A 14,198-nucleotide genomic window follows, 5' to 3' on the forward strand; every position below is an offset into this window, starting at 1 on the left:
AGTAGATGACAACAAATGGGCCTTTCCACGGTGTCTTAAAGAGGCATGCAGCCTCTGTTCACTGTAGCTTTCCACAACTGGGTCAGAATGTGATCTCACATATAAATCTAGCCCACTTGGAAGGATTGAAAATTAATTCCAACAAAGTTCCATTTTAAGCTCAAGTTAAGCAGAGAGAAAAGTGATGAAAAGCTTAGCCCGACAAGGCTCTGGCTCAGCGACACCACGCTGCTTGGAGGAAATCAGACTGTATGGATTTGATCAGCGTCTGTGCCCCATTAGTGAGCCGCTGCTACATAGTCTGATACACGCTTAGTGGGCAGACGCAGTGGGGAATCTAAGGAGCCGAGGCTGTAAAGAGCTGACTGAGCTCTGCAGCTGGAAGAGAATGACTGAGCGATTTTCCACCTTGTACTCTGTCATATTTCCATTCATGTAGCTGAGATTAGAGCTTTGTGCTTCTATTGCAACAGAAAGGCAGTAGTTTGGCTCCTGCTTGCCCCCCTCTCTCTTCACTTTAGGTTAAGCCTATCATTAGGATTGTTTACCTGTGCAATTATTCCGGCTGGATCCAAGCTCTCACATAGGCCTTTTGGAAATATCCACCTTTATGATCAAATATAGCATTCACCCGTTTGAAAGAGCCTTAAAACATATTTTGCTCACTTTGAAAAAATATATATGTCTTCAGCAACATCTCATATATTGCTATACACTCCCTATTTAGGCTGTATTTTTACAGTGTGTGAAAAAGTAAAGTTGAAGCTCAAAACCAAAATGCCAGCTGTTTTTTTGTATCGTTTCCTCAAATTTCTTCCTGACATATTGGATATTTTGGGGCATATTACAATTTTCGAAAGTGCGCTGGATTTAGACAAGTGCAGGCTTCTTCAGTTTAGTTAAGTAAAAAGTGTGGGACCACTTTGCACTTTGTTTATTTTTTGTTTTTTTAAAGAAAAGTGAAAAGGCAAAAAATAAGAGCTTTGCTTGTTTGCTTGTTCGAAGAGCTGAGCTCAGAAAATCCATCCAAATGTGTTCACAGATTTGCAGACTAGCTCTAACTAGAACAGAGGGGAAAGTGGGAGACCCCGAGGTAAGACTTGTAATAGATGACTCCAGGCTCAAATGATAACTTTATTTACTTTATTTTTAAAGAAACTAAAGATGATGCTCCAGACAAACAACTAGCTACATCCACTTTGGACAGGCTCCTGTTATACATGAGCGCTACTGAGACTCTATCACTGCAGCCAGCGTCACAAATCATCTGCTCCAGCTCTCCTAACACTTCCACGCTCTTACTTTGTACAGGTTTGCTTTACCTTAATCTTTTCCCCTTGTTTTGGGCCACAGTTTACACCTATTTATGAATGAATGTGTTACCCTACAGCTGATTGTGTGTCTGTATGCTGGAACATGTATTCTAATCTTTAACATTTGGCTTTTATTGATACCGTGAAGCACTTTGTAATTCTGTGTTTTGAAATTTGCTGTACAAATAAAGTTGTACAGAAATAATTTCAGATGTGCTAACACAGTCAGTTTGAGTTTTAACATGGTAATTATTGCCATTTTGATCAATTTTATTTCCTTTTAAACCAAAACAAATGCTTTTCGTTTTCTCCAAAACCCTAAATCTTCAAATCAGGGTGCATGTTTCAGGAGTGCATGTCGGCTTCTTGAATATGGTGGCATCTGTGCATGAGCCATAAATGAAGAGAAAGTTCTCCCTTTTCAAAGTAACCAGTAATTTAGCCTGTGAAAGAAGTGTGGTACATGTACATGTTCCTCCACAATTTTCCACCAGAGCCTGACTTTCTTGGCAGTCCACACAAACCCTGTGTCTCGCATTTTTTAAACCACTAATTTAAATAAAAACTTCCTGACCCTAATGGTACTTGTGCTATGTGGATTTAAGTATTTTCCTATTTATGCTGCTATGTAGCATCTGTGCTATCATTTTACATGCAGACCCAGCGGCAGCAAAACAACACCTACAAGTCTGGTAAAACCATTACATATGGCTGTGCACCGCCCCTGCACCCTACACAGCAGCTCTGCTTCCTGTCATGTGCAACAAGCCTGAACCGCAGCGCTACAAGTCAGAGGTGACAGGCTCGGCAGCACGCACTGCCTCCACTGCAACGGTGATCACGTTACAGACAGAAGGAGGGAGTAAGAGGAAGCAAGTTGTGAAGGAGCAAGTTCTGCTTTTACTGAAGAAGCTTTGCAGCCACAGGCGGTGTCACTGATTGAGAAACAGAGAGGCACAAAGAGAGCTGAAAACAATCAAAGGGATGTAGCGCAACACTTGGGTGTAGCTTGAAAGCAGTCAAGGCTCTTTAAACGGTTGCCACCTCCAATTAGGACACACACTCACTTCTCTCAGCTATCAGTGAGCTACATTCACTGAGTACAAAGCACAACTCCCAGCCCGCCTCCATAGGACTACAATGATGACGATGATGTTGGGCAGCATGCATTCCCAGATGTCTGTGTCCCATTATGGTTCTGCAGATGTAAGGCACTCGCGACTCCAACGTGACCGAGTGGATTTCATTACTTTTAAGAGGGGAGCTTACACAGTATATACACACACTGACATTAGAGTCACATACAGCATAAAGCAGCTCCACTGTCCCACAGCTGACCCCACTAAGTACTCCAATCTGTGTGTAAGTGAGACGCACAGACATACGTCTGCTTAATCTTTCTCTTACTTCCTGTCTCTTTAAAAAAACAAACAAACAACGACTTGATCTTTAATCTTTACTTAATCTAGAAAAAAAGCATATCTGTTCTTAGTTACACCTGTCTCTGTTCTCTGTTTTCTCCGTAATGTCATGGGTTACAGGATATCTGTAGAATTTATCAATAAATGAATCTATTTATTTATAGATTTCTGTATCGATTGTCTACAGAATATCTGACAACAATCCATGGAAACAAGATGCACTCAGGCATCTTGTTTTATTTAGATACCCTGATTATGACAAAGCTATATTTAAAATACCAATATGCCTCATATCACATGCCAGTACCAATTCTTTTGTTTTTTGTACAGTATTTCCCACACATAAAAACTTGCTAACGATTAAACTTGGAATTAGGAACAACTTTTAGGGATCTTTTCCTCCTTTTTTAGCCATCCACAATCGATTTATTTTGAAAGTTTAGTCACTGCCAATCAGCTAGGCCCGACTCTTCCCACTTTGTGTTTTCACTTATGACTGGTTCTCCAGTCTGACGGCTTTTGCGGCAGTGCTCGGTGTCATTTAGCCACTTTCCCACAGAGTCTATCACCCTGCAGTCAAATGGAGGCTAATTGCCAGCTGGCAATGGAAGTCTTTCTTTTGCTCCAGAGATCTGCTGGGAGCTGGCGTGCTGCTCTAACCTGCAGTCCGTGGGGAGCTAGCGGATATGCAGCAATGCTCCTATTGGGACTACCATCAGATGCACTCCAAGACCCTTAGAATGGGATCCATCTGAAGGATGATGCTCAGCTATTAATTTTCAATTTGACCAATCAAATATCTCTTTTTACGAGGGAAAAAAATTCCATTTATAAAATAGATTTAAAAAAAATCTCTTCACTCTTCAACAGATTAAATGGCCACTGACTTTGGAAAACGCTACCGTATTTGTAGAAACAATGACATGAGTCATCAACCCCCATATCTGCCAAAGCCGACATTCAGCCAATATATCGATGGCTTCCTGAGCCACTAGTCCAAAATCCAAAGATATTTCATTTTCACATTTAAAAAGCTGGATTCCAACATTTTTATAGCTACTTCCCACTTCCTTTATTTCCCCAGTGGGGCACTACAGCAGCTGGATCCTTATATTGGCCTTATTTTTTCATCCATTGCAACCCTCCCATTTACTCAGGCTTGCCACCAACACGTGGGACACACTACCTTCTGACCCCTGAGGCTGGGTTTATGACTCCTCCTGGTCTCAAACCAGGGGACTTTTGCATGAAAGGCAAATGTGTGAACCACAGACACACCACAGATACCAGCAACTCCCAGTGGCTGTTTTCTGAAATTATAAATCACTGTGTACTTGTTATCAGATTACCTGAGAACACACAGCAGGACTCACGTTTATCAAGTCAGATTAAATAACGCCAGAGACACCGGCACAACACAGAGCGGTAATCACACGGTTTCAATTTTAGGATTGGTACGTTATCATTGTCTAATTGGTTCAAAGCAATTTAATATAATAGAAAACAAAACACACACACAGATGTGGATTTGATAGCAGGACTTTCTAGGAACAGCAGGAAGCCCAATAACCACTAACACATCTCTAATGGGAATTTCCATGGAACACAGTTGGCTCGAGGCCAGACAAAAACCCACATGTTCTCCATTGTGTAGTTTCCTTTTAGTTTTTCTATGTTTTATGTCATATATAACACTGTGCAAAAATCTTTGGCTTCCAAGGATCCAGATTCTGTTGCATCTTTTAAACTGGTCTCGACCGATAGTTCTGCGAGCTTTCTGAAGATCCTTAAAGTCTTGATTTGGACCCTGGGTGCTTTTTGTTTGTTTGCTCCATTAACCCACATAACGCTGGCATATGAATCATTCAAGCATAAAACGGGTACCTAATCAGGGGATGTCTGCACAGACAGCTTAGCAAAGAGCCAATTTTAATGTTGGTAATTACAGCCTGTCGCAAAAACATAGAATTTGTTCCCATTTCTTTTGTTGAATCTATGAAAAATATCAAAGATGACACAAACATAAAACTGTAGTTTTTGTATGTCCATTCCAACAAAAGCCTATTAGCCAAAAAATTAGTTTGCAGTATGTCCTTAAAAAAATGAAGGAAAGTGAACAAATGAAGGATAAGCGAAAAAGTATCAGGACTAAAAAGCTTTTTACACCAGACGACCAGTATCTGAAAGTCATGTCCTTAAGAAACAGGAAGTCCTATGTCCTGTTTAGGACCTGAGAGACACATCTGGGCCTTCAGCTGATTAATCGACTGTTCGCTGAAACATCATCAGCAATGATCTCAATAGAAGAGGGACTGTCATGAAGCCACTCTTAGAGAAGGGAAATGGGGAGAAAAGGCTGGAGTACGTCAAATTACACAAGGCTCAAAATCAAACAAGCTGTGAAAACAGATCTTCTAAAGAGATGAGAAAAAGTCAGACGGCTTCAAAAGAAAAGTCCAATAGTGAGTTTTTACAGTCATGTGTAGTTTTATTCAACATTCTCCTTAGAAACTGATAAGATAGTTATTTTTTCCCTGTTGGGGCCCAGGAGTAGAGTCCTCTTCCTATAAGACCAACTCTCCTGAGACTAAGCTAAGAATGAATCCGCAGACACAGTCACAGAGGATGCATTGGTCACAGCATGCCCAAGGGAATCCCCATGTGAAATTAGCACAGGCCATGCACCCTCCACAAAACAGCATTTGTTCTCAGCTGCAGCCCAACCTTAAAACAGGAAACAGTAGACATACACACAGCCACACAACACTCTCACCTCTGTAAAAAGAAAAACAATCAGTGCCTTATCACAGGGTTTTTAAACTTGGAAGCGCCTTACATCACACAACTCAAGATGAGCATCATGAGACTGATCTCAAGGGGAACAAGAGTTTATCTCTTATCCAAACTAACCTAGAACTAAAAGGAAAAAGATGCAAGAAGCCGCAGTCACACAAACACAAAGCAGATGAGTTAGCAGATGCATTTTGTTAAAAGAAAAAAGAAAACAAGTCATTATTAGGCAAGCGTTAATGCTGCGCTGACATCACTGTGGTTTAACTTCAAGACAAATGTCACGCCTTCGATTTACTGTTATGAAAATCCTTCCCCTGACACACAAATGCTGCATCAGCAGGATACTAAACGCTGTTCATTTCAAGCCACTGCGCCTAATCCCAATGACAGCCACCAGCATCGACATTCATTCAAAGAACACCTTCTGCTTTGCACAACCATCGAGACAAATGTGATAAAAAGCAATTACGCAGACAGGCTTCTCTATGCACAATGTGAGCAATTTCCAGCAGAAACAGAGAGGCGAGCACTCACAGCCAGACACACACACACTGCTCCAAGGCAAGGACAGGGAAGCCATGCTGCTGCAGCTGTCCAACTGGCACTGCTCTTCATCCGCCAGCACACAAAAGGAGCCGCACAGAGCTGAGAAAGCGTGTGTGCTGGAGGACGCTGTCATTTTATTTATTTATTTCAAATAAAGGCCGTTTAGAAAAACCAAGCCACCACGTGGAGTGGATTTAAAGCATATACCTGCTCCCACAGTGACCCTGGTTTATAAGCCTTTGCACAGGTTGCAGCAGTGGCAGTTATGCAGACATACCAGGGCTTTACAGAAAGATGTAATAATGAGGACACGGACGGAGCGCGAAAACTCACAAAACAGACATAAAAGTCCAGGAAGAAGAGCAGCCACCTAGAAAGGAGGAATAGTCCGTATAGGCTTATCCTCCCCGGGGAGGGCAGAGTGGAGGGGGGTGGAGGGGGTCGGCTATGAGTTACATTATCCCTGGTGGCTAAAATGACCGGTTCACAGCCAGCCTTTAAAAAGCTCCGCTCACCACAAGGTCCACGGTGGTCCTCACAGCCTCCGACACGCTCTGTCTGACTTCCGCGGCCGTCCCGGGTTTGCTCAGCCTCTTTGTGAATTTTCGCACCTCAGACATTTCGCTCCCCTTTTAGATAAATAAAAATCCTCTTCCTCTTCTTCTTCCGATATGAGCATGCCGCGGTACCGGGCGGAGCGGCGGGCAGCGCTGTTTCCTGACAGCCAGATGTGAGACGGTGCTGGAGGTGAACCAGCCAGCGGTTCACGTCGCGAGGCGGGGCCGTTGCTGCTGGTGGTGCTGCCACCGCTGCTGCTGATGATGTTGGAAGGAGACCAAAGAGGGGCTGACAGCGTGAGATGCTTCACTCGGACCCACTTCCGTTTCTCCCGCCCCGGCGGAGAGCAGATTCAAAGATCGTCAGTGTGAGATGATAACACGGTCCACATACAAGGACTGCAAACACAGGTCGCATTTGGAGAGTTTATTACATTTTTAGCGTCACAGGTGGGCTTTTTAGGTATTACTTATTCTTGAAAAAAAGAAGCCTGAAATTTACATTACTAGGATAAGCGACAAAAACAAGTAGAAGTCCATAAATAAAATATCACAAAAACGAGATTTAATAAGTGATGTACAGAAAGGCACATTAACAATCAAGACTTCCAAAAACAAAAAACAAAACAAAATCAGTTTCAAAATATATGAGAAGCTTAAAGCTGTGTTTTGTTGTTTTAACTATTTATTGTGGAAATTAGAAATCACAGTGATTTATTGGTCATTAAAACGTATTCTGAATTTTCAAATTGATAATTATTCGTCTCATAAGTCAGCTCTACCAGCTATCTGTGCAACAATTTTCTTTTGAATCTTATAGAGGAGTTTGTTTTTGTTAATGATGTTTATCAAGACACACAAAAAGAACAAAAAAAGCGGTGCTCAGAAAAGGAAGGAAGGAGAGAAGAGATCAGGATGACTTTAGACTTTAGTGGTGTTATCAAGGGCTGTACTGAGTGCAAAGCTGAACAGATGAAATTCTGAGAGATGATTATAGAAGACTGAAACATAACCATTTCCCCTTCATCCAAATACAAACACACACACACAGAATGTGGTATAACGTGGGGGCAAGGGCCCAGAAAAATATCCTCCCCTGGCCCATCACAGAGTTGTTACGCCCATGGTTTGATGTCTGTATACGTTATGTTTCTGGTCACATCCACCCACTTAACAAGGGTACAGTGCCACAGCAAATTGTCTGTTTGTTTCTTTGTTTCTTTGAAAATTTGAACTTTGTGATGTTTAATCTTTAGTTTTTATTGTATATCCAACATACTGTCAGTGTGTCATCTATCTATCTATCTATCTATCTATCTATCTATCTATCTATCTATCTATCTATCTATCTATCTATCTATCTATCTGTTGATCAAACCTTTTGTTTCAGAGGGGCAGCCAATGGGAAGAAATTTGGTTTAAATGGAGGAGGAAGGGAGTTAAGAAGGGGTTGTGGCGAGGTCAGGAATAAAACAAGCAAGGACTATTTTGAACTGTGCAAAACTGCTCTATAAGAGTTAAAGAATGCCGGGAATAAATTAAGTATGTGTCCCCTTTATATATATTTATTAGAGCGCATCTTGTGACATCTGAAGTATTAGTACGCAGGAATTTGGCTCACTTGATGTCTTGGATTATAAAACATTGTTCCGAAGATGTGAAACAGGTTGTTTATCAGTTACTGAATCTCATCCTTCAGGTGCGATAGCTGGCTCCAGGTAAAGCTAATAGTACACTGCCACCCTGTGGACTATTCCACAAACTGCAGCAAACCAAGTGCCACCTGTAGTCTGCAGCGGTTCAGTTTTATGTTTGAATGTTCAGTTTAGCAGTGAGGGAGGGCGCTTGTTTCAGTTACAGTCTTTTTTAACTTTTTATTATAATATAAGGTAACTTTGTCAGGCATCGTTTAAGAGGTACAAAGCTATTTATGAGAGCAGCTGACTCACACTCATGTTAATGTCCCACTGCATGCACTTCAGTTTTCTTGTGCTGACAAAGTTTATATTTCATTTAGGATCAAGTGTTGACACATGAGCACCAGCCTGTATGAAAGGATGCCGTGTGCCTGTCAGGACCTGCAGTGAGAGAAGCCGTCAGCTCAAAGAAACAACAATATGAACACAGGCTGTTAGTAAGTTTAATAAATGAATTGAAAATTTATATTACATAGTTACATAAACTGTTAAAGGAAGACTTTTATCTTCAGACAACGTTGGACCGAGGCACTGAATAGATGCTTCACTCATGCTCTTCCACCTACAACTGACATGCACACTTTTCAGTGTCCATAAAGATGTATGAATTTCCACTAATAATAATAACAATAATGTCAATATTAGAAAGCAATCCAAAATGTTAATGTAGCCACATGAAAGATATAAGTTTATTGTAACAGTGCTTCTTATTCAAATGAATAGCTTTATTAATCTCTGCATTACTCAAACATGTGGAGGTCATGCAAACATTTTGTCCAGCAAATGTTTCGGAGTCAACTTAATGCGGATCTGGAATTTTTTGAAGGATTCTTTATGACTGCAGGGTGATTAAAAAAAAATAAAAAATGCAATTTTGCATCTTCTTGGCACAAATTAATATTCATGCCCTCATCATGATGATCTCAGCAAAGTATCAATAATTAAGCCAGATGAATCAATGGACTCAGCTCGTAGATGATGTCAAAGGACGTTGCAGCTCTGGCAGAGGGAAGAAGAATCAGACTGTTTCTGTTTTGAACATGTGTCAGCATCAGATACGCCCTTCACTTAGTCGTTATACTGGGTGAATTCTTTCAGTGCCCAGTTCTTCATCTCCATCTCCTGCCGTAATCTGCAGTACTCCTCGGCCAGCGCCTCAAAGTCTTTGCCCAAGATCTCGAAGGAGGCCAGCTTTAACTCGACAGACTGCTTTTCCGCTTTACACGCCTTCAGCTCAGACTCCAGCTTCTCCCTGAAAATGAGATCCGACGAGCTGGTTAGGTTTGGACAAAGGGATCAGTCAGAATGTAGCTTCAACAGAAGAATTTTAGTCTTGCCTTATTTTTCTGTGAGCAGAAATCGAGTCAGGCGTGTATGTATCCAGCTGGATTTCCACCATCTCCGCCCTTTAAAAATGAACATGAGAAACAGGAATGTGTGTATAGTTAATGCATCTCATTTTTGACTATGAGTCACGACTGGACTATCAGCACTGGATTAAAACATTCTTAGTATGAAATGCAGTCCAACTATCTGATTTACGAGAGCGTTAGAGTAATGCAAATGGCCTTATATAGAAACCAAGTCTGATGTACTGAAGCACTGAAAACGGCTTACTTTATCTTCTGCAAGATTAATTCACATTTGCCTTCAAAGTAATCCAATTTCTTCCTGTCCAGATCTGTCTGGATCTTCAGCCTGTGGTTCAAGATGAAAGACTGGAGAAGCTGAATGCACTTTGTCAGCTCCTGTGTATGAAAAGAGCAAACAGTGACTAAGCAAACAGAACACATTTACGCATTTCATGCAGCTTAATGTGGTGAGTACATTTCCTCGAAGCATATCCTTATTCCCCCCCCTCCCCAAGTGCCTCGACCAATTCATGCTTGCAGTGCTATCACTTTAAAAAGAAGCTAGTTAGCACTGTGACTTTGTGACTTGCAAGCTTGCTTATTACTACTAGCGCCCCATGTTTTTGGCTTTCTGACCCGAGCATTTTAAAACCATGTTTTATCAAATCTGACTGTGGTTCAAGTTTGTTTATATAATAGTTTAAAATTATATGTGGTGTGGTGACTTGCTCATATCAGAACTTTGTAATACATTTTAATTTCATCAAAATAAAAAAGCAGAACCAGACAACAATGATGGGCTGATGCAGTTTTTCCTCAGGGATACCTTATAAATGTTGGTCTCAGGATAATAACCACTTAGTCAAGTCAGAATGAGCATTTTGATGAATGATGCAGTGTGCAGAAAATCACAGGTGCAGGAATTCATGGATCCAGCTTTTTCCACTTCTAATAAGATACCAATACTTTGGCTTCAGGTGTCTGCTAATCCACTGTCAGTGTTAATGTAATGAGCTGAATCCCTCACTCAAAGAAAGAGCCTGGGATGATTGATGAAAGCATAAAACTTACTTTTTTTCCTCTTAATTTTGTAGTAAAAATTTAATGTGAGAAATAAAATGTAACAAAATTAAATCGAAGAATAGTAATTCACTATACTGGTATTCATTAGTAAAATTATAGCGTTACAGCAAACACAGAACTGCATGAAATAGACTGGACTGCTGATCGATATCCCCACTAAAAGCATTCCCTTACAGTGAGGTAGAGCTCAGTCTGTCTCTGCAGAAGAACCGTGTTTTCTCTGCACGTCTCCTTCAGACTTTCTGCTCTTTTCTTCTCTTTGTCCAGCTGTGCTGACAGATGAGACAGCTTGGCCATCTTTAGACCCTCGCTCTCATGCTCTAGAAGAAATCACAAAACAGCAGGTTAGTCGTTGTGTCGAGCGAACAGAATGACGTGGTATGAAGCCATGTGGTGAAAGTGTTTGTAGCTGCTGTACCCCATTCAGGCTGATGGTAAGAGAGAAGGCTCAGACACTTTTCTTTGAGATGTTTCTCCAGCTGTCTTGGTAGACCCTGTTTCAGACTTTGTACATTCTAGTAAAGAAAATACAGCGTGGGCATGAGGAAAGCATTTGTAGTTTGAATTCATTATCAAACGGTTCTGGTGGTGTGCATGTTTTTATGGGTTTACGCTAAACAGATGCAGCACATCCCAAACAGATTTTAACTTGCATGTACTGAATTTTATGATTCACCTTCTCGGAAGGCATGAGCTCCATCACGAGCTGGGGGGTCAGGCCCAGGACCGACGGCTGGTCCTGGTTTGTTGTGTTACTGGGATCCAGCTGCCTGACACACTGAGCCACCAGTAGACACCTCTCCATCGTCTCATAGAACTACAAAGGAACAAACGCAAATTATTTGTTTTATTATATGTATTTTTTTTAAGACCATCATTAGTAAGAGTCTCCTAATCGATTAAAAACTCCATGTGATAAACTTTTGTCTATAAATATAAACTTTTATCTGACTGTTTATCTATAAAAAACATTCAATAAAGTCGTTTTAGCCGTACAGCGAGATGAAAATCTGCTCAAAATTTGACAAAGAACATACAATGAATGCTTGTTAGCCTGTCCATAGCTCACTGATAGCTCTTTATGCACTTTTAAACTGTGTAAAGAAGTGAAATGTACCATGTTCTGGTCAGGGGGTACAGTGGCATGGTGCTTCCTGACACAGTGGTTCTGGATCATCTCCTGCAGCCCTCTGTGCAGGCTCTCGGAGCGCAGCCATTGAAGTTTCTGAATCTGCAGCTTCTTTTCAGCCTGGGAAAAAAAAACCCAAAACACTCACACATGTAAGGACTCACACAGTACCTCACAAAATCAGTCAGATCCTGTCCCAGTTCTAGAAAGAAGGCTTAGCAAACTTGGAGCCAGACCCTAAACACTGAGACAGGAACCTTTGAGATTTGGAGTCGAGAACAGCTGATCAGGCTTAGGTAACGATGAGTCGCTCCATCTTGAATTAAGCACCTTTATGGGTGCTGGAAAAATAAACCAAAGCATTAATGGTAACCCCGTGAATAAAGATCAGGGTCTCTATTTGAATTCAGTTTCATTTTTAAATGCAATCGTTCACCTGTTACCTGACGAGGTTATAGGAGATGAAAATAAAATGTAATACAAATATGGACCAAACATAAAAGACTTCTGTGATTTTAACATTGCAGTCCAACCTGAAACTTCCACTTTACATGTAAAAATCTGACTCTGTGGCTTCTGATGACCAATCCAATGCAAATAAAGCTTTTGAAATGAAATATTGTTACAACATATTCAGACTGCCTGAAGCCTGTATTCACAAAACCCATTGTAAGATACATTTAGTCCAGCTGTTTAGTCCATGTAGCGCTCACTACATGCCTAGCTATCCACACAGCTTTTTCAGGTTTTGCAGGAGAAAATTTGCCAGTGAGCAGGTTATTCGAACATAATCTGTTTCTCTGGTAAACGACACAGAGGTTAAGTTAGCTCTCTTAAAACTATAAATAAACAAACAGCTTCTTTTATTCCAGTATTTTTCAGTTTTTTTAAAAAAAGACTGTTCTCTTGAGCAGAGAAAGGGTCGATCCATGTTGTTGCAATTCTTAGTTCTCGCCAGTAGAGGTCAGTAAGTCACAGACTATTTATTGAATCATAATGAGTGGACTAAAATCTCATTTCCATAGAGGTGTGACAAATTATGACTCCTCATTTCTGAATAGTACAAGACAAAAAAATACAAGAAAAAAACTGTTCCATGACCCAGTTTGAATTATTTTTTAAAACTCTACACTGATTAACTTCTGTGTTGATAAAAACAAATAGGAACAAATAGGAACAGGAACGACAGACACCTTGTCCAGCTCTGTTTTCAGCGGAGCGGTGAGTCCGGTTTGATCCACATGCTGTGCCAGAGTGGCCAGGAGTTTACAAAACTGCGGGTTCTGGATCAGATCTTCTTCAGTCATGTGACACAGTGGAAAGGAGGCGAGGACTGAGGGGAAAGGCACAAAATGCAGAGAAGTAATTAAGGACGGCCAAACTAAACGGACAATAGTAAATTTGGCAAGAAAATAAAGCTAAAAGAGCCTACTTTCGTATTTAACAATAACATCGTTATTTATACATTAATAGATAATACTTTAAACTACGTTAATTTATTACATCTACTTTCTGTTATTGCTACAATATAGGGTTACTAGTAGATATGCAGTCCACTTGTCTTCTTACCCTGTTGATGCAAAGTGTCACCCTTCCCAAGCGACGATATGTTTGCTGTCTCGCTACTACCGGACATTTTCCAATTAATTATTGTCCTTAGTATCCAAACATACAGGAGGTTTGTGGATTTGAGAACTATTTCTTTCAAACACGAAGACGAGCTGAAATCTTAAACACGTACTTCCTGAATCAAGTTGCGCGCGTTTGCCGGAAGCCTTCTTATTGGCTAACTGGACCACGTGGTCATACAGCGGTCCCTGGGTGACGGCAACGTGCTATTCACGAGAGCGTGAGGTGTTGAAGCGGAAAATATCGAGATTTTAATCTTTTCCCACTAACAACTAAACGTCCTTTGACATTAATATTAATAAAGTGACATGGCTTAAGATAAAACTGAATGTTTGTTGTTGTTAAACAACAATTACAGTAACAACAACTAGAAGCTAAAGAACGCATTTGGCCATTATGACACTATCAGAATATTCTCTTTCTTTTGTGTCCTTTGCTCCTCGATATTCTTTTTATTTTTAATTTTCCTGTTGTACTTTTAATTGTATCACATTTTTAGTTCATTTCTTGTTCATTTGTTTTTTTTTAATTTATTTTAAATCTTCACTTTTTGCTTACTGCTCACTTGGTTTGTTTGCTTCACTATCTGCATAACCTCCGATTAAAGATGTTGGACTTTTGCTTTGTCTCCTCTGGGTTCTCTTTCCCTGTGTTCCTTATAATTGGCATCTTATCCAT

At 40.6% G+C, this 14,198-nt stretch overlaps 2 protein-coding genes across 4 annotated transcripts in view; both read right to left on the reverse strand.

Moving 5' to 3' along the window:
* Positions 1-6,918, reverse strand: part of dock11 (dedicator of cytokinesis 11) — an 80,054-nt gene extending 73,136 nt beyond the window's left edge. For all 3 annotated transcript variants that reach the window (XM_014336566.2, XM_014336565.2, XM_014336567.2), the window contains exon 1: positions 6,589-6,918. In XM_014336566.2, the coding sequence (XP_014192052.1) occupies positions 6,589-6,693 (105 nt within the window). In that variant the 5' untranslated portion in view covers positions 6,694-6,918. The remainder of the gene's footprint in view (positions 1-6,588) is intronic.
* A 1,817-nt stretch (positions 6,919-8,735) lies between these two features.
* On the reverse strand, positions 8,736-13,767 carry haus4 (HAUS augmin-like complex, subunit 4). Its single transcript, XM_005931616.3, has 9 exons — positions 13,461-13,767; positions 13,085-13,224; positions 11,880-12,011; positions 11,439-11,579; positions 11,181-11,277; positions 10,937-11,082; positions 9,945-10,075; positions 9,665-9,733; positions 8,736-9,579 (listed from the first exon to the last, which is right to left on the reverse strand). Exons 1-9 carry the CDS (start codon positions 13,525-13,527, stop codon positions 9,396-9,398), a joined length of 1,107 nt encoding a protein of 368 aa, XP_005931678.1. The 5' UTR covers positions 13,528-13,767; the 3' UTR covers positions 8,736-9,395.
* Between the last annotated feature and the right edge of the window lie 431 nt (positions 13,768-14,198).

Source organism: Haplochromis burtoni, unplaced genomic scaffold, assembly GCF_018398535.1.
Source record: "Haplochromis burtoni strain Fernald_Lab_line unplaced genomic scaffold, NCSU_Asbu1 Contig_143, whole genome shotgun sequence".
In the NCBI taxonomy this organism is placed as follows: domain Eukaryota; kingdom Metazoa; phylum Chordata; class Actinopteri; order Cichliformes; family Cichlidae; genus Haplochromis; species Haplochromis burtoni.

What these genes read in the sequence shown, in the direction of transcription:
- haus4 (XM_005931616.3), bottom strand. Translation starts at nt 13,527, where the DNA reads ATGTCCGGTAGTAGCGAGACAGCAAACATATCGTCGCTTGGGAAGGGT. An exon ending in TGACACTTTGCATCAACAGG is followed by an intron (nt 13,225 to 13,460) that starts GTAAGAAGACAA and finishes CTTTCCCCTCAG; the next exon opens with TCCTCGCCTCCTTTCCACTG. An exon ending in AGCTCATGCCTTCCGAGAAG is followed by an intron (nt 11,278 to 11,438) that starts GTGAATCATAAA and finishes TTTCTTTACTAG; the next exon opens with AATGTACAAAGTCTGAAACA.